This window comes from Oncorhynchus gorbuscha, linkage group LG02 (genome assembly GCF_021184085.1).
Source record: "Oncorhynchus gorbuscha isolate QuinsamMale2020 ecotype Even-year linkage group LG02, OgorEven_v1.0, whole genome shotgun sequence".
Classification (NCBI taxonomy): Eukaryota; Metazoa; Chordata; class Actinopteri; order Salmoniformes; family Salmonidae; genus Oncorhynchus; species Oncorhynchus gorbuscha.
Window position 1 is genome coordinate 5,279,087 of NC_060174.1, and position 18,837 is coordinate 5,297,923.

The 18,837-nt window shown below is 44.4% G+C and overlaps 1 protein-coding gene across 2 annotated transcripts in view; it reads right to left on the reverse strand.

Moving 5' to 3' along the window:
* The window catches only part of LOC123996548 (bcl-2-related ovarian killer protein homolog A-like), a 55,899-nt gene that overhangs the window by 12,497 nt on the left and 24,565 nt on the right, over positions 1-18,837 (reverse strand). For both annotated transcript variants that reach the window (XR_006832007.1, XM_046299972.1), the window contains exon 2: positions 10,364-10,492. Coding sequence is in view for 1 of the 2 variants with exons in the window: in XM_046299972.1 (XP_046155928.1) it covers positions 10,364-10,492 (129 nt within the window). In the remaining variant the exon portion in view is untranslated. The remainder of the gene's footprint in view (positions 1-10,363; positions 10,493-18,837) is intronic.

Here is an 18,837-nt window from a genome sequence, read left to right on the forward strand (position 1 = left end):
AGAGAGAGAGAAGGGGGAGAGAGAGAGGGAGAGGCAGAAAGAGAGGGGGGAGAGAGGGAGAGAGGGAGGCAGAAAGAGAGAGGGGGAGAGAGAGAGAGAGAGAGAGAGAGAGAGAGAGAGAGAGAGAGAGAGAGAGAGAGAGAGAGAGAGAGAGAAGAGAGAGAGAGGGGGGAGCAAGAGAGAGAGAGACAGAGAGAGAGAGAGAGAGGGGAGAGAGAGAGAGAGAGAGAGAGAGAGAGAGAGAGAGAGAGAGAGAGAGAGAGAGAGAGAGAGAGAGAGAGAGGGACAGAGAGAGAGAGAGAGAGAGAGACAGAGAGAGACAGAGAGAGAGAGAGAGAGAGAGAGAGAGAGAGAGAGAGAGAGAGAGAGAGAGACAGAGACAGAGAGAGAGAGAGAGAGAGAGACACAGAGAGAGACAGAGAGAGACAGAGAGAGAGAGAGAGTTATGCAACTCGAAGCAGCAGCCAGACATTCAGCAGACATGCCTAACTGCCCGTGAAAAAGACCCCACCAATACACCAGAAACAGCCAGGCCATCTCTAAAAAGGCTTACATTATTACTTACTAGCTCAGACATTTATCAAACTTGAAGCATTTGTTTTTAGTAAGGATTGTATCTTGTACGCTACCATTTATGGTAAGGTGTTCTGGCTATGAGGACTGAATAGTTCCAGGCACAGTCTAATTCCTTTGTCCAAATAAGCAAATTTTATTCTAAGTAACATAAAATGATTTCTCACATTTTTATCATCCAAACAAATAGTTCTAGGGATTTTGTTCTGAAAATGTAATATAATCAACTGAAAATGTAATGGACTCTGTGTGTTATATAAGGTTTATGTCCAACGTCAAGGATTCAACAGTCTGACAGAATGGGACAATGTCAACACGACTATACTACACTTAGTATATAGCTATAGATACCATAGACACTGTAGTCTCTTGTGATAGTTACAATCTATGTTGATCTCAAAACAAAAGAAAGACATTACAACAAAGACCCCTGTCTAAGAGTGTGAGGTTTCTCCTGTCTTACACCTGGTCAAATAACTCTCTCCGGGGTAAGTACTGTATGTAAATCAAATCAAATCAAATTTATTTATATAGCCCTTCGTACATCAGCTGATATCTCAAAGTGCTGTACAGAAACCCAGCCTAAAACCGGACTACAGCTGGGATACAGGCCAAACGGACCTCTTTGGGGGTTCTGGTCAAAAGTACTGCATTGTATAGGGAATATGATGCCATTTGGGACAGCCATACATTATCTCTGTTACCCTGTGGTTTTAGTAAAGACTAGTCTACTGTGAGTGACAACAGGACTAGGACAACTCAACTCGGTCAACTCAACTAGGTCAACAGCAGGACTAGGTCAACAGCAGGACTAGGTCAACCGCAGGATGAGGTCAACAACAGGACTAGGTCAACAACAGGACTAGGTCAACAGCAGGACTAGGTCAACAGCAGGACTAGGTCAACAACAGGACTAGGTCAACAGCAGGACTAGGTCAACAACAGGACTAGGTCAACAACAGGACTAGGTCAACAACAGGACTAGGTCAACAGCAGGACTAGGTCAACAACAGGACTAGGTCAACAGCAGAGTAACAACATGACTAGGTCAACAACAGGACTAGGTCAATAGCAAGACTAGGTCAACAACAGGACTAGGTCAACAACAGGACTAGGTAAACAGGAAGACTAGGTCACCAACAAGACTAGGTCAACAGCAGAGTAACAGGACTAGGTCAACAACAGGAATAGGTCAACAAAAGGAATAGGTCAACAACAGGACTAGGTCAACAGCAGGACTAGGTCAACAGCAGGACTAGGTAAACAAAAGGACTAGGTCAACGACAGAGTGACAACAGGACTAGGTCAACGACAGGACTAGGTCAACAACAGGACTTGGTCAACAACAGCACTAGGTCAACAACAGGACTATGTCAACAACAGGACTAGGTCAACAGCAGGACTAGGTCAACAGCAGAGTAACAACAGGACTAGTTCAACAACAGGACTAGGTCAACAACAGGACTAGGTCAACAGCAGAGTAACAACAGGACTAGGTCAACAACAGGACTAGGTCAACAACAGGACTAGGTCAACAGCAGAGTCACAACAGGACTAGGTCAACAACAGGACTAGGTCAACAACAGGACTATGTCAACAGCAGAGTAACAACAGGACTAGGTCAACAGCAGGACTAGGTCAACAACAGGACTATGTCAACAGCAGGACTAGGTCAACAGCAGGACTAGGTCAACTGCAGGATGAGGTCAACAGCAGGACTAGGTCAACAACAGGACTAGGTCAACAGCAGGACTAGGTCAACAGCAGGACTAGGTCAACAACAGGACTAGGTCAACAGCAGGACTAGGTCAACAGCAGGACTAGGTCAACAACAGGACTAGGTCAACAACAGGACTAGGTCAACCGCAGGACTAGGTCAACAACAGGACTAGGTCAACAACAGGACTAGGTCAACAACAGGACTAGGTCAACAGCAGGACTAGGTCAACAACAGGACTAGGTCAACAACAGGACTAGGTCAACAGCAGGACTAGGTCAACAACAGGACTAGGTCAACAACAGGACTAGGTCAACAGCAGAGTAACAACAGGACTAGGTCAACAACAGGACTAGGTCAACAACAGGACTAGGTCAACAGCAGAGTCACAACAGGACTAGGTCAACAACAGGACTAGGTCAACAGCAGGACTAGGTCAACAGCAGAGTCACAACAGGACTAGGTCAACAACAGAGTAACAACATGACTAGGTCAACAGCAGGACTAGGTCAACAACAGGACTAGGTCAACAACAGGACTAGGTCAACAACAGGACTAGGTCAACAGCAGAGTAACAACAGGACTAGGTCAACAACAGGACTAGGTCAACAACAGGACTAGGTCAACGGCAGAGTCACAACAGGACTAGGTCAACAACAGGACTAGGTCAACAGCAGGACTAGGTCAACAGCAGAGTCACAACAGGACTAGGTCAACAACAGGACTAGGTCAACAACAGGACTAGGTCAACAACAGGACTATATCAACAGCAGAGTAACAACAGGACTAGGTCAACGGCAGGACTAGGTCAACAACAGGACTATGTCAACAACAGGACTAGGTCAACAACAGGACTATGTCAACAACAGGACTAGGTCAACAGCAGGACTAGGTCAACAACAGGACTCGGTCAACAACAGGACTATGTCAACAACAGGACTAGGTCAACAGCAGGACTAGGTCAACAACAAGACTATGTCAACAACAGTACTAGGTCAACAGCAGGACTAGGTCAACAACAAGACTAGGTCAACAACAGGACTATGTCAAAAACAGGACTAGGTCAACAGCAGGACTAGGTCAACAACAGGACTTGGTCAACAACAGGACTAGGTCAAAAACAGGACTAGGTCTACAACAGGACTAGGTCAACAACAGGACTAGGTCAACAACAGAGTGACAACAGGACTAGGTCAACAACAGGACTAGGTCAACAACAGGACTTGGTCAACAACAGCACTAGGTCAACAACAGGACTATGTCAACAACAGGACTAGGTCAACAGCAGAGTAACAACATGACTAGGTCAACGACAGGACTAGGTCAACAACAGGACTATGTCAACAACAGGACGAGGTCAACAGCAGAGTAACAACAGGACTAGTTCAACAACAGGACTAGGTCAACAACAGGACTAGGTCAACAACAGGACTAGGTCAACAGCAGGACTAGGTCAACAGCAGAGTCACAACAGGACTAGGTCAACAACAGGACTAGGTCAACAACAGGACTAGGTCAACAACAGGACTATGTCATGTCAACAGCAGAGTAACAACAGGACTAGGTCAACAGCAGGACTAGGTCAACAACAGGACTATGTCAACAACAGGACTAGGTCAACAACAGGACTAGGTCAACAACAGGACTATGTCAACAACAGGACGAGGTCAACAGCAGAGTAACAATAGGACTAGTTCAACAACAGGACTAGGTCAACAACAGGACTAGGTCAACAACAGGACTAGGTCAACAGCAGAGTAACAACAGGACTAGGTCAACAACAGGACTAGGTCAACAGCAGAGTCACAACAGGACTAGGTCAACAACAGGACTATGTCAAGAACAGGACTAGGTCAACAACAGGACTAGGTCAACAACAGGACTAGGTCAACAGCAGGACTTGGTCAACAACAGGACTCGGTCAACAACAGGACTATGTCAACAACAGGACTAGGTCAACAGCAGGACTAGGTCAACAACAAGACTAGGTCAACAACAGGACTATGTCAAAAACAGGACTAGGTCAACAGCAGGACTCGGTCAACAACAGGACTAGGTCAACAACAGGACTAGGTCAACAACAGGACTAGGTCAACAGCAGAGTAACAACAGGACTTGGTCAACAACAGGACTAGGTCAACAACAGGACTAGGTCAACAACAGGACTAGGTTAACAAAAGGACTAGGTCAACAACAGGACTAGGTCAACAGCAGAGTAACAACATGACTAGGTCAACAACAGGACTAGGTCAATAGCAAGACTAGGTCAACAACAGGACTAGGTCAACAACAGGACTAGGTAAACAGGAAGACTAGGTCACCAACAAGACTAGGTCAACAGCAGAGTAACAGGACTAGGTCAACAACAGGAATAGGTCAACAAAAGGAATAGGTCAACAACAGGACTAGGTCAACAGCAGGACTAGGTCAACAGCAGGACTAGGTAAACAAAAGGACTAGGTCAACGACAGAGTGACAACAGGACTAGGTCAACGACAGGACTAGGTCAACAACAGGACTTGGTCAACAACAGCACTAGGTCAACAACAGGACTATGTCAACAACAGGACTAGGTCAACAGCAGGACTAGGTCAACAGCAGAGTAACAACAGGACTAGTTCAACAACAGGACTAGGTCAACAACAGGACTAGGTCAACAACAGGACTAGGTCAACAGCAGAGTAACAACAGGACTAGGTCAACAACAGGACTAGGTCAACAACAGGACTAGGTCAACAGCAGAGTCACAACAGGACTAGGTCAACAACAGGACTAGGTCAACAACAGGACTATGTCAACAGCAGAGTAACAACAGGACTAGGTCAACAGCAGGACTAGGTCAACAACAGGACTATGTCAACAGCAGGACTAGGTCAACAGCAGGACTAGGTCAACTGCAGGATGAGGTCAACAGCAGGACTAGGTCAACAACAGGACTAGGTCAACAGCAGGACTAGGTCAACAGCAGGACTAGGTCAACAACAGGACTATGTCAACAGCAGGACTAGGTCAACAGCAGGACTAGGTCAACAACAGGACTAGGTCAACAACAGGACTAGGTCAACAGCAGGACTAGGTCAACCGCAGGACTAGGTCAACAACAGGACTAGGTCAACAACAGGACTAGGTCAACAACAGGACTAGGTCAACAGCAGGACTAGGTCAACAACAGGACTAGGTCAACAACAGGACTAGGTCAACAGCAGGACTAGGTCAACAACAGGACTAGGTCAACAACAGGACTAGGTCAACAGCAGAGTAACAACAGGACTAGGTCAACAACAGGACTAGGTCAACAACAGGACTAGGTCAACAGCAGAGTCACAACAGGACTAGGTCAACAGCAGGACTAGGTCAACAGCAGGACTAGGTCAACAGCAGAGTCACAACAGGACTAGGTCAACAACAGAGTAACAACATGACTAGGTCAACAGCAGGACTAGGTCAACAACAGGACTAGGTCAACAACAGGACTAGGTCAACAACAGGACTAGGTCAACAGCAGAGTAACAACAGGACTAGGTCAACAACAGGACTAGGTCAACAACAGGACTAGGTCAACAGCAGAGTCACAACAGGACTAGGTCAACAACAGGACTAGGTCAACAGCAGGACTAGGTCAACAGCAGAGTCACAACAGGACTAGGTCAACAACAGGACTAGGTCAACAACAGGACTAGGTCAACAACAGGACTATATCAACAGCAGAGTAACAACAGGACTAGGTCAACGGCAGGACTAGGTCAACAACAGGACTATGTCAACAACAGGACTAGGTCAACAACAGGACTATGTCAACAACAGGACTAGGTCAACAGCAGGACTAGGTCAACAACAGGACTCGGTCAACAACAGGACTATGTCAACAACAGGACTAGGTCAACAGCAGGACTAGGTCAACAACAAGACTATGTCAACAACAGTACTAGGTCAACAGCAGGACTAGGTCAACAACAAGACTAGGTCAACAACAGGACTATGTCAAAAACAGGACTAGGTCAACAGCAGGACTAGGTCAACAACAGGACTTGGTCAACAACAGGACTAGGTCAAAAACAGGACTAGGTCTACAACAGGACTAGGTCAACAACAGGACTAGGTCAACAACAGAGTGACAACAGGACTAGGTCAACAACAGGACTAGGTCAACAACAGGACTTGGTCAACAACAGCACTAGGTCAACAACAGGACTATGTCAACAACAGGACTAGGTCAACAGCAGAGTAACAACAGGACTAGGTCAACAACAGGACTAGGTCAACAACAGGACTATGTCAACAACAGGACGAGGTCAACAGCAGAGTAACAACAGGACTAGTTCAACAACAGGACTAGGTCAACAACAGGACTAGGTCAACAACAGGACTAGGTCAACAGCAGGACTAGGTCAACAGCAGAGTCACAACAGGACTAGGTCAACAACAGGACTAGGTCAACAACAGGACTAGGTCAACAACAGGACTATGTCATGTCAACAGCAGAGTAACAACAGGACTAGGTCAACAGCAGGACTAGGTCAACAACAGGACTATGTCAACAACAGGACTAGGTCAACAACAGGACTAGGTCAACAACAGGACTATGTCAACAACAGGACGAGGTCAACAGCAGAGTAACAATAGGACTAGTTCAACAACAGGACTAGGTCAACAACAGGACTAGGTCAACAACAGGACTAGGTCAACAGCAGAGTAACAACAGGACTAGGTCAACAACAGGACTAGGTCAACAGCAGAGTCACAACAGGACTAGGTCAACAACAGGACTATGTCAAGAACAGGACTAGGTCAACAACAGGACTAGGTCAACAACAGGACTAGGTCAACAGCAGGACTTGGTCAACAACAGGACTCGGTCAACAACAGGACTATGTCAACAACAGGACTAGGTCAACAGCAGGACTAGGTCAACAACAAGACTAGGTCAACAACAGGACTATGTCAAAAACAGGACTAGGTCAACAGCAGGACTCGGTCAACAACAGGACTAGGTCAACAACAGGACTAGGTCAACAACAGGACTAGGTCAACAGCAGAGTAACAACAGGACTTGGTCAACAACAGGACTAGGTCAACAACAGGACTAGGTCAACAACAGGACTAGGTTAACAAAAGGACTAGGTCAACAACAGGACTAGGTCAACAGCAGAGTAACAACAGGAGAAATCCCTAAGAAAGGCTCTGCAGCTTCTCTTGCTACTAACAGGATGCCCAGTACACAGATATGATCTCATTTCACCATCCTGTTGTCGCCACTTACTGTACGTCTGTCTGCTTAAAACCACAGTTATGGTTCTAAGTAGAATACTTTAGCCATTTCAAACAGTAAATTCAGTTAAGATCATGGCCTGGGTTGCATCCCAAACGGCTCCTCGTTCCCTATAGGCTGGTCTAAAGTAGTGCACTATAAAGGGAATAGGGGGCAATTTGGAACAAAAAACTGATGTTTGCCCTTGAGTTGCCACTCCTTAAAGGGATATTTTTACATTTTGGCAACTATGCCCCTTTATTATACTTACCATTTTTAAGCCCTTTTTTTCTAATACGCTAGCTGTTCTGGTAGACTTTAGTAAGTTAGTTAGTTAGTTAGTTAGTTAGTTAGTTAGTTAGTTAGTTAGTTAGTTAGTTAGTTAGTTAGTTAGTTAGTTAGTTAGTTAGTTAGTTAGTTAGTAATGGCTCCAGAAACTACCGTCAACGTCCTGCAAACTGCACACAGCCATGAGTTCATCGGACTCTTGGTAAGTCGGAAGGGGGGAAAAAGTGCTTAATTGCCCAAATGTCAAATTATCCCTTTAATTGCCTTTTGTTGCAGAGTTACTGTTACTGTAGCAGGGTGGAGATTGTAGGGAATTACTCTGGAGAAGGCTGATTAAATTGTGGAGTAAACTCCCTGGGCTAGGTGGGGCCTAACAGAACAGTCTGTCATTTGTAATTACCTCTGGCATGTGCATTTTCTAACCCAATATGGGCCAGCCTAGAGTTGGCTCCTGGACGAATGAGTGTTCAGGCTTCTAGAGACGCTTTGTACAGAGTCTCAATCTGTCCTCTATAGGCTCATGGCTGAGTCTCAATCTCTCCTCTACAGGCTCATGGCTGAGTCTCAATCTGTCCTCTATAGGCTCATGGCTGAGTCTCAATCTCTCCTCTACAGGCTCATGGATGAGTCTCAATCTGTCCTCTATAGGCTCATGGCTGAGTCTCAATCTGTCCTCTACAGGCTCATGACTGAGTCTCAATCTGTCCTCTATAGGCTCATGGCTGCGTCTCAATCTGTCCTCTACAGGCTCATGGCTTAGTCTCAATCTCTCCTCTACAGGCTCATGGCTTAGTCTCAATCTGTCCTCTACAGGCTCATGGCTGAGTCTCAATCTGTCCTCTACAGGCTCATATGGCTGAGTCTCAATCTGTCCTCTACAGGCTCATGGCTGAGGTCCTCTATAGGCTCATGGCTGAGTCTCAATCTGTCCTCTATAGGCTCATGGCTGAGTCTCAATCTGTCCTCTCATGGCTGAGGCTCATGGCTGAGTCTCAATCTGTCTCAGGCTCATGGCTGAGTCCTCTACAGGCTCATGGCTGAGTCTCAATCTGTCCTCTACAGGCTCATGGCTGAGTCTCAATCTCTCCTCTACAGGCTCATGGCTGAGTCTCAATCTGTCCTCTACAGGCTCAGGCTCTCAATCTCTCCTCTACAGGCTCATGGCTGAGTCTCAATCTGTCCTCTACAGGCTCATGGCTGAGTCTCAATCTGTCCTCTATAGGCTCATGGCTGAGTCTCAATCTGTCCTCTACAGGCTCATGGCTGAGTCTCAATCTGTCTTCTACAGGCTCATGGCTGAGTCTCAATCTGTCCTCTACAGGCTCATGGAGTCTCAATCTGTCCTCTGTCTCAATCTCTCCTCTACAGGCTCAGTCTCAATCTGTCCTCTACAGGCTCATGGCTTAGTCTCAATCTCTCCTCTACAGGCTCATGGCTGAGTCTCATTCTGTCCTCTACAGGCTCATGGCTGAGTCTCAATCTGTCCTCTACAGGCTCATGGCTGAGTCTCAATCTGTCCTCTACAGGCTCATGGCTGAGTCTCAATCTGTCCTCTATAGGCTCATGGCTGAGCCTCAATATGTCCTCTACAGGCTCATGGCTGAGTCTCAATCTCTCCTCTACAGGCTCATGGCTGAGTCTCAATCTGTCCTCTACAGGCTCATGGCTGAGTCTCAATATGTCCTCTACAGGCTCATGGCTGACTCTCAATCTGTCCTCTACAGGCTCATGGCTGAGTCTCAATCTGTCCTCTACAGGCTCATGGCTGAGTCTCAATCTCTCCTCTACAGGCTCATGGCTGAGTCTCAATCTGTCCTCTACAGGCTCATGGCTGAGTCTCCATCTGTCCTCTACAGGCTCATTACTGAGTCTCAATCTGTCCTCTACAGGCTCCAGGTTGCTCAGAGTCTGTTTACGTGGTAAAATCCCCTGAAGCTTTAATGAAGTGGTCTATTTCTCCGTTCTCCCACAGAGGTATGCTTTGTCCCCTGTCAGTAAATCGTTTTAAAGAGAAGAGAAGAAGAGAAGGTGAAAGAAAGGTAACACACCACACCGAGAGCTGGTCTTCCTTGAAGTGAATGAAGCAAAGTGCTCCCGAAGTTGAAATATCTTCATTGTGTTTGATAATGAACCCACTAGTTCCTCTTTTTCTAAACAAAGCACACCGCTAAAAGACCCCCCAACATCCTCTGTGTTTCCTTACTTCCCTTTTTTCATAAATATCTGTGCTAATATTTAGCACGATACAAGAACTCTGCACCGACATTGCCACCGGCACTCCAGATACGTTATAATCGGAGTAATGTCGTCCAAACATTAAAATATATGTCACGGTACTACGCCGAACCGAGCCAAGCCAAATCAAGTTGAGCTGGCCTGGTTATGAATCCACCATATCGTAGATAGTAGATGGAAACATACTGCTCACATCCGAGTAAACGCAGTTCATGTAAAATGGGCAATTGTTTGTTTGCCCCAAGCTTGTTGTCAGAGAGGGTTAGTCCTACTGGTGTGGTAATGAATAGTTATTGACCTACCGGTGGAGAAGATCTCTGCAGCCACAGCCAGGAAGGCGTCAGACACCACGCTCTCAGACGCAACGGTGATGTTCAGCTGACGAGCTACGTTACGGTAGATGTTGGGCCGCAGGTACTCCAACTCATCACCTAGGGAACAACAGAACAGGTAGTGAGCCAATCGGGAACTCCAACTCATCACCTAGGGAACCACAGAACAGGTAGTGAGCCAATCGGGAACTCCAACTCATCACCTAAGGAACCACAGAACAGGTAGTGAGCCAATCGGGAACTCCAACTCATCACCTAGGGAACCACAGAACAGGTAGTGAGCCAATCGGGAACTCCAACTCATCACCTAGGGAACCACAGAACAGGTAGTGAGCCAATCGGGAACTCCAACTCATCACCTAGGGAACCACAGAACAGGTAGTGAGCCAATCGGGAACTCCAACTCATCACCTAGGGAACCACAGAACAGGTAGTGAGCCAATCGGGAACTCCAACTCATCACCTAGGGAATCACAGAACAGGTGGTGAGCCAATCGGGTAATATAACTCATCACCTAGGGAACCACAGAACAGGTAGTGAGCCAATCAAGTAATATAACTCATCACCTAGGGAACAACAGAACAGGTAGTGAGCCAATCGGGAAAGTTAGGAGATATCTAATCAATGGAAGATGGAATTAAAAGTTCAAGGAGAAGGATAGGCAACAATGACCAAAAGCCAACAGGTCGTCTGCTTTATATTCTAAATGGAGTTGTTGTTGTTGTGTGTAACTGCAGGATGAGAAAGCTCATATTCTCCAGCCTAATGTTAGCTAGCATGACTAGCTTCTCTCGTGTTGATGCAGTCAAGATAGGTACTACGTAATCATATTTGATGATAAATAACCTAGCTATGTGTCACGACTCCGACCGAAGGACACTCCCCTTCCCGTTCGGGTGGCGCTCGGCGGTCGTCGCCGGCCTACTAGCTGCCACTGAAGGTGGCTCCCCTTCCCGTTCGGGTGGCGCTCGGCGGTCGTCGCCGGCCTACTAGCTGCCACTGAAGGTGGCTCCCCTTCCCGTTCGGGTGGCGCTCGGCGGTCGTCGCCGGCCTACTAGCTGCCACTGATTATTTCCTCCCCCTCCTGATGTGTTTACTGAGTGCACCGGTTTTGAGTTGGGTATAATTAGTGAGGCTTTATTAGTCAGCCGGCCCGCCTGGTTCCTTGTGCGGGATTCATTATTGTGTCCGTCTGTTTGGTGCACTTGTGTGCACGTCTATGGGTTTTGTGTTTTCCCATTTTGTGGTTTTTCCTGGACAGTTTAAGTCCCCCTGTTTGGGGGCATTTGTGTGTTCATTACGCCCTGTGTTTTCGTGGGGTTGGCTTATGTTCACCGTTTCTCTGTGCATTAAAATAGCACTACCCTGAACTCTCTGCTTCCTGCGCCTGACTCCTCACCCACTACACTCAGACCGTTACACTATGGCAGCTAATAGTCAGCGTGGTCACTTTTGCCTCTCTCTCCCTCCTCTCCAGCATTATAATCTCTGGCTAATAAAGTACACAAACGGATCAGACCGGGTCTGGATCAGACCAGGTCTATATGGAACGGGTTCAATCAAATCAAATGTATTTATAAAGCCTTTCTTACATCAGCTGATATCTCAAAGTGCTGTACAGAAACCCAGTCTAAAACCCCAAACAGCGAGCAATGCAGGTGTAGAAACGGTGGCTAGGAAAAACTCCCTAGAAAGGCCAAAACCTAGGAAGAAACCTAGAGAGGAACCAGGCTGTGAGGGGTGGCCAGTCCTCTTCTGGCTGTGCCGGGTGGAGATTATAACAGAACATGGCCAAGATGTTCAAATGTTCAAAGATGACCAGCAGGGTAAAATAATGATGGGTTAAGTTGTTCATTCAGAACGGGTCTCAGATCAGGTCCGGTATGAAAGCCCCAGGTCCATTTCAGAGCGGGTCCACATTGTTTTGACCCGTGAAGACCTCTAGTAGTGAGCCAGTGAGGTGGTTTCCCAGTCTGGTCTGAGGTGTGTTTGTGCTGTAAAAGCCTCAAAGAATGAGGAATCAGAATGCTATTTTAATAGGATCTCTTTCTATAGACCACTCCTATGGTAATTCGTCAACCATATGAAGTTGACAAGACCGTACAAACAGATCTCGACCCCACGCTAGTGACTTCCCTGTTCACTAGTGCTGTAGGTACTAGTTCAGGCACCAACTCTTTCAGTAAGTTATCTTCCTTAACACTAGTATCATTTCTGCTATTAGCTGCAGCAGGTCAGCTGCACCTGATCCAGGGGCTCTGGTCAAAAGTAGTGCACTAAATAGGGAATAGTGCTCTGGTCAAAAGTAGTGCACTAAATAGGGAATAGGGTGCCAATAGGGCTCTGGTCAAAAGTAGTGCACTAAATAGGGAATAGTGCTCTGGTCAAAAGTAGTGCACTAAATAGGGAATAGGGTGCCAATAGGGCTCTGGTCAAAAGTAGTGCACTAAATAGGGAATAGGGCTCTGATCAAAAGTAGTGTACTAAATAGGGAATAGGGTGCCAATAGGGCTCTGGTCAAAAGTAGTGCACTAAATAGGGAATAGGGCTCTAGTCAAAAGTAGTGCACTAAATAGGGAATAGGGTGCCAATAGGGCTCTGGTCAAAAGTAGTGCACTAAATAGGGAATATGGCTCTGATCAAAAGTAGTGTACTAAATAGGGAATAGGGTGCCAATAGGGCTCTGGTCAAAAGTAGTGCACTAAATAGGGAATAGGGCTCTGGTCAAAAGTAGTGCACTATATAGGGAATAGGGTGCCATTTGGACATGGATTCAGACACAATTATAATATCTGCTCCATGTTAAGAAGGTATTTATTTAGAGGAAGTTCCTGCTGCTAAGTAACAGTGGTCTAGATTTTTTTTTTTTATGTTACCTTTATTTAACAAGGCAAGTCAGTTAAGAACAAATTCTTATTTTCAATGATGGCCTGGGAACAGTGGGTTAACTGCCTGTTCAGGGGCAGAACAACATATTTGTACCTTGTCAGCTCGGGGGTTTGAACTGTGCAACCTTCCGGTTACTAGTCCAACGGTCTAACCACTAGGCTGCCCTGATCATGTGATGTAAGCTACTGTGTGTGGGCTTCAGACAAGGAATTCAGTGTGTCTATATCTTTCAGAAGAGTGTACACTTCTCTTCATCAACGCGGATACAGATAATATAGGTGGGGGCATAATAGGCTACAGAGGGTAGGTGTTGTACAAAATCACCGGGTAGCCTATCCACAAACACCACCGGGTAGCCTAGGTAACGTCCACAAACACCATCACCGGGTCCACAAGCCTAGGTAACGTCCACAAACACCATCACCGGGTAGCCTAGGTAACGTCCACAAACGCCATCACCGGGTAGCCATCACCGGGGTAACGTCCACAAACGCCATCACCGGGTAGCCTAGGTAACGTCCACAAACGCCATCACCGGGTAGCCTAGGGTCCACAAACGCCATCACCGGGTAGCCTAGGTAACGTCCACAAACGCCATCACCGGGTAGCCTAGGTAACGTCCACAAACGCCAAACGCCATCACCGGGTAGCCTAGGTAACGTCCACAAACGCCATCACCGGGTAGCCTAGGTAAGTGGACAAACGCCATCACCGGGTAGCCTAGGTAACGTCCACAAACGCCATCAGTTAGAGGTCCGGAGAGGAGTTTGAACAGAGAGGCAACTTCCAACACCAAGTTAATCCGACCACGTATGCTTGGCTACTAGCCTGTAGAAAGCCTGTAAAATAGCTGGATCTATAAACAGAGCCTATTAATACAAACAACTATGTTTAAAGTGAAATATATATATATATATAAATATATAATATTTGCTGTATTTTTAATGAATCCGGGAAACGACTGAATAATCTAAAGCTAATTTGGCCTGTTTACTAACAAGGGATTTTCAGCATCACTAGCAGTAGCTTCACTACTGCTACAGTACTCTACCTGTATTGATCTACAGTACTCTACCTGTATTGATCTACAGTACTCTACCTGTATTGATCTACAGTACTCTACCTGTATTGATCTACAGTACTCTACCTGTATTGATCTACAGTACTCTACCTGTATTGATCTACAGTACTCTACCTGTATTGATCTACAGTACTCTACCCTACAGTATTGATCTACAGTACTCTACCTGTATTGATCTACAGTACTCTACCTGTATTGATCTACAGTACTCTACCTGTATTGATCTACAGTACTCTACCTGTATTGATCTACAGTACTCTACCTGTATTGATCTACAGTACTCTACCTGTATTGATCTACAGTACTCTACCTGTATTGATCTACAGTACTCTACCTGTATTGATCTACAGTACTCTACCTGTATTGATCTACAGTACTCTACCTGTATTGATCTACAGTACTCTACCTGTATTGATCTACAGTACTCTACCTGTATTGATCTACAGTACTCTACCTGTATTGATCTACAGTACTCTACCTGTATTGATCTACAGTACTCTACCTGTATTGATCTACAGTACTCTACCTGTATTGATCTACAGTACTCTACCTGTATTGATCTACAGTACTCTACCTGTATTGATCTACAGTACTCTACCTGTATTGATCTACAGTACTCTACCTGTATTGATCTACAGTACTCTACCTGTATTGATCTACAGTACTCTACCTGTATTGATCTACAGTACTCTACCTGTATTGATCTACAGTACTCTACCTGTATTGATCTACAGTACTCTACCTGTATTGATCTACAGTACTCTACCTGTATTGATCTACAGTACTCTACCTGTATTGATCTACAGTACTCTACCTGTATTGATCTACAGTACTCTACCTGTATTGATCTACAGTACTCTACCTGTATTGATCTACAGTACTCTACCTGTATTGATCTACAGTACTACCTGTATTGATCTACAGTACTCTACCTGTATTGATCTACAGTACTCTACCTGTATTGATCTACAGTACTCTACCTGTATTGATTGTACTCTACCTGTATTGATCTACAGTACTCTACCTGTATTGATCTACAGTACTCTACCTGTATTGATCTACAGTACTCTACCTGTATTGATCTACAGTACTCTACCTGTATTGATCTACAGTACTCTACCTGTATTGATCTACAGTACACCTGTATTGATCTACAGTACTACCTGTATTGATCTACAGTACTCTACCTGTATTGATCTACAGTACTCTACCTGTATTGATCTACAGTACTCTACCTGTATTGATCTACAGTACTCTACCTGTATTGATCTACTAGTACTCTACCTGTATTGATCTACAGTACTCTCCTGTATTGATCTACAGTACTCTACCTGTATTGATCTACAGTACTCTACCTGTATTGATCTACAGTACTCTACCTGTATTGATCTACAGTACTCTACCTGTATTGATCTACAGTACTCTACCTGTATTGATCTACAGTACTCTACCTGTATTGATCTACAGTACTCTACCTGTATTGATCTACAGTACTCTACCTGTATTGATCTACAGTACTCTACCTGTATTGATCTACAGTACTCTACCTGTATTGATCTACAGTACTCTACCTGTATTGATCTACAGTACTACCTGTATTGATCTACAGTACTCTACCTGTATTGATCTACAGTACTCTACCTGTATTGACAGTACTCTACCTGTATTGATCTACAGTACTCTACCTGTATTGATCTACAGTACTCTACCTGTATTGATCTACTACTGCTACAGTACTCTACCTGTATTGATCTACAGTACTCTACCTGTATTGATCTACAGTACTCTACCTGTATTGATCTACAGTACTCTACCTGTATTGATCTACAGTACTCTACCTGTATTGATTGATCTACAGTACTCTACCCTGTACTCTACCTGTATTGATCTACAGTACTCTACCTGTATTGATCTACAGTACTACTCTACCTGTATTGATCTACAGTACTCTACCTGTATTGATCTACAGTACTCTACCTGTATTGATCTACAGTACTCTACCTGTATTGATCTACTAGTATTGATCTACAGTACCTGTATTGATCTACAGTACTCTACCTGTATTGATCTACAGTACTCTACCTGTATTGATCTACAGTACTCTACCTGTATTGATCTACAGTACTCTACCTGTATTGATCTACAGTACTCTACCTGTATTGATCTACTACTGCTACAGTACTCTACCTGTATTGATCTACAGTACTCTACCTGTATTGATCTACAGTACTCTACCTGTATTGATCTACAGTACTCTACCTGTATTGATCTACAGTACTCTACCTGTATTGATCTACAGTACTCTACCTGTATTGATCTACAGTACTACCTACAGTACTCTACCTGTATTGATCTACAGTACTCTACCTGTATTGATCTACAGTACTCTACCTGTATTGATCTACTACTCTACCTGATCTACAGTACTCTACCTGTATTGATCTACAGTACTCTACCTGTATTGATCTACAGTACTCTACCTGTATTGATCTACTACTCTACAGTACTCTACCTGTATTGATCTACAGTACTCTACCTGTATTGATCTACAGTACTCTACCTGTATTGATCTACAGTACTCTCCCTGTATTGATCTACAGTACTCTACCTGTATTGATCTACAGTACTCTACCTGTATTGATCTACAGTACTCTACCTGTATTGATCTACAGTACTACCTGTATTGATCTACTGTACAGTACTCTACCTGTATTGATCTACAGTACTCTACCTGTATTGATCTACAGTACTCTACCTGTATTGATCTACAGTACTCTACCTGTATTGATCTACAGTACTCTACCTGTATTGATCTACAGTACCTGTATTGATCTACTACTGATCTACAGTACTCTACCTGTATTGATCTACAGTACTCTACCTGTATTGATCTACAGTACTCTACCTGTATTGATGTATCTGATCTACAGTACTCTCTACCTGTATTGATCTACAGTACTCTGATTGATCTACAGTACTCTACCTGTATTGATCTACAGTACTCTACCTGTATTGATCTACAGTATCCTGTATTGATCTACTACTGCTACAGTACTCTACCTGTATTGATCTACAGTACTCTACCTGTATTGATCTACAGTACTCTACCTGTATTGATCTCTACTCTACCTGTATTGATCTACAGTACTCTACCTGTATTGATCTACAGTACTCTACCTGTGTATTGACTACTCTACAGTACTCTACCTGTATTGAGTACTCTACCTGTATGATCTAGTACTCTACCTGTATTGATCTACAGTACTCTACCTGTATTGATCTACAGTACTCTACCTGTATTGACTACTACAGTACTCTACCTGTATTGATCTACAGTACTCTACCTGTATTGATCTACAGTACTCTACCTGTATTGATCTACAGTACTCTACCTGTATTGATCTACAGTACTCTACCTGTATTGATCTACAGTACTCTACCTGTATTGATCTACAGTACTCTACCTGTATTGATCTACAGTACTCTACCTGTATTGATCTGTATTGATCTACTATTGATCTACAGTACTCTACCTGTATTGATCTACAGTACTCTACCTGTATTGATCTACAGTACTCTCCCTGTATTGATCTACAGTACAGTCTACCTGTATTGATCTACAGTACTCTACCTGTATTGATCTACAGTACTCTACCTGTATTGATCTACAGTACTCTACCTGTATTGATCTACAGTACTACTCTACCTGTATTGATCTACAGTACTCTACCTGTATTGATCTACAGTACTCTACCTGTATTGATCTACTACTGCTACAGTACTCTACCTGTATTGATCTACAGTACTCTACCTGTATTGATCTACAGTACTCTACCTGTATTGATCTACTACTGCTACAGTACTCTACCTGTATTGATCTACAGTACTCTACCTGTATTGATCTACAGTACTCTACCTGTATTGATCTACAGTACTCTACCTGTATTGATCTACAGTACTCTACCTGTATTGATCTACAGTACTCTACCTGTATTGATCTACAGTACTCTACCTGTATTGATCTACAGTACTCTACCTGTATTGATCTACAGTACTCTACCTGTATTGATCTACAGTACTCTACCTGTATTGATCTACAGTACTCTACCTGTATTGATCTACAGTACTCTACCTGTATTGATCTACAGTACTCTACCTGTATTGATCTACAGTACTCTACCTGTATTGATCTACAGTACTCTACCTGTATTGATCTACAGTACTCTACCTGTATTGATCTACAGTACTCTACCTGTATTGATCTACAGTACTCTACCTGTATTGATCTACAGTACTCTACCTGATCTACAGTACTCTACCTGTATTGATCTACAGTACTCTACCTGTATTGATCTACAGTACTCTACCTGTATTGATCTACTACAGTACTCTACCTGTATTGTACAGTACTCTACCTGTATTGATCTACAGTACTCTACCTGTATTGATCTACAGTACTCTACCTGTATTGAT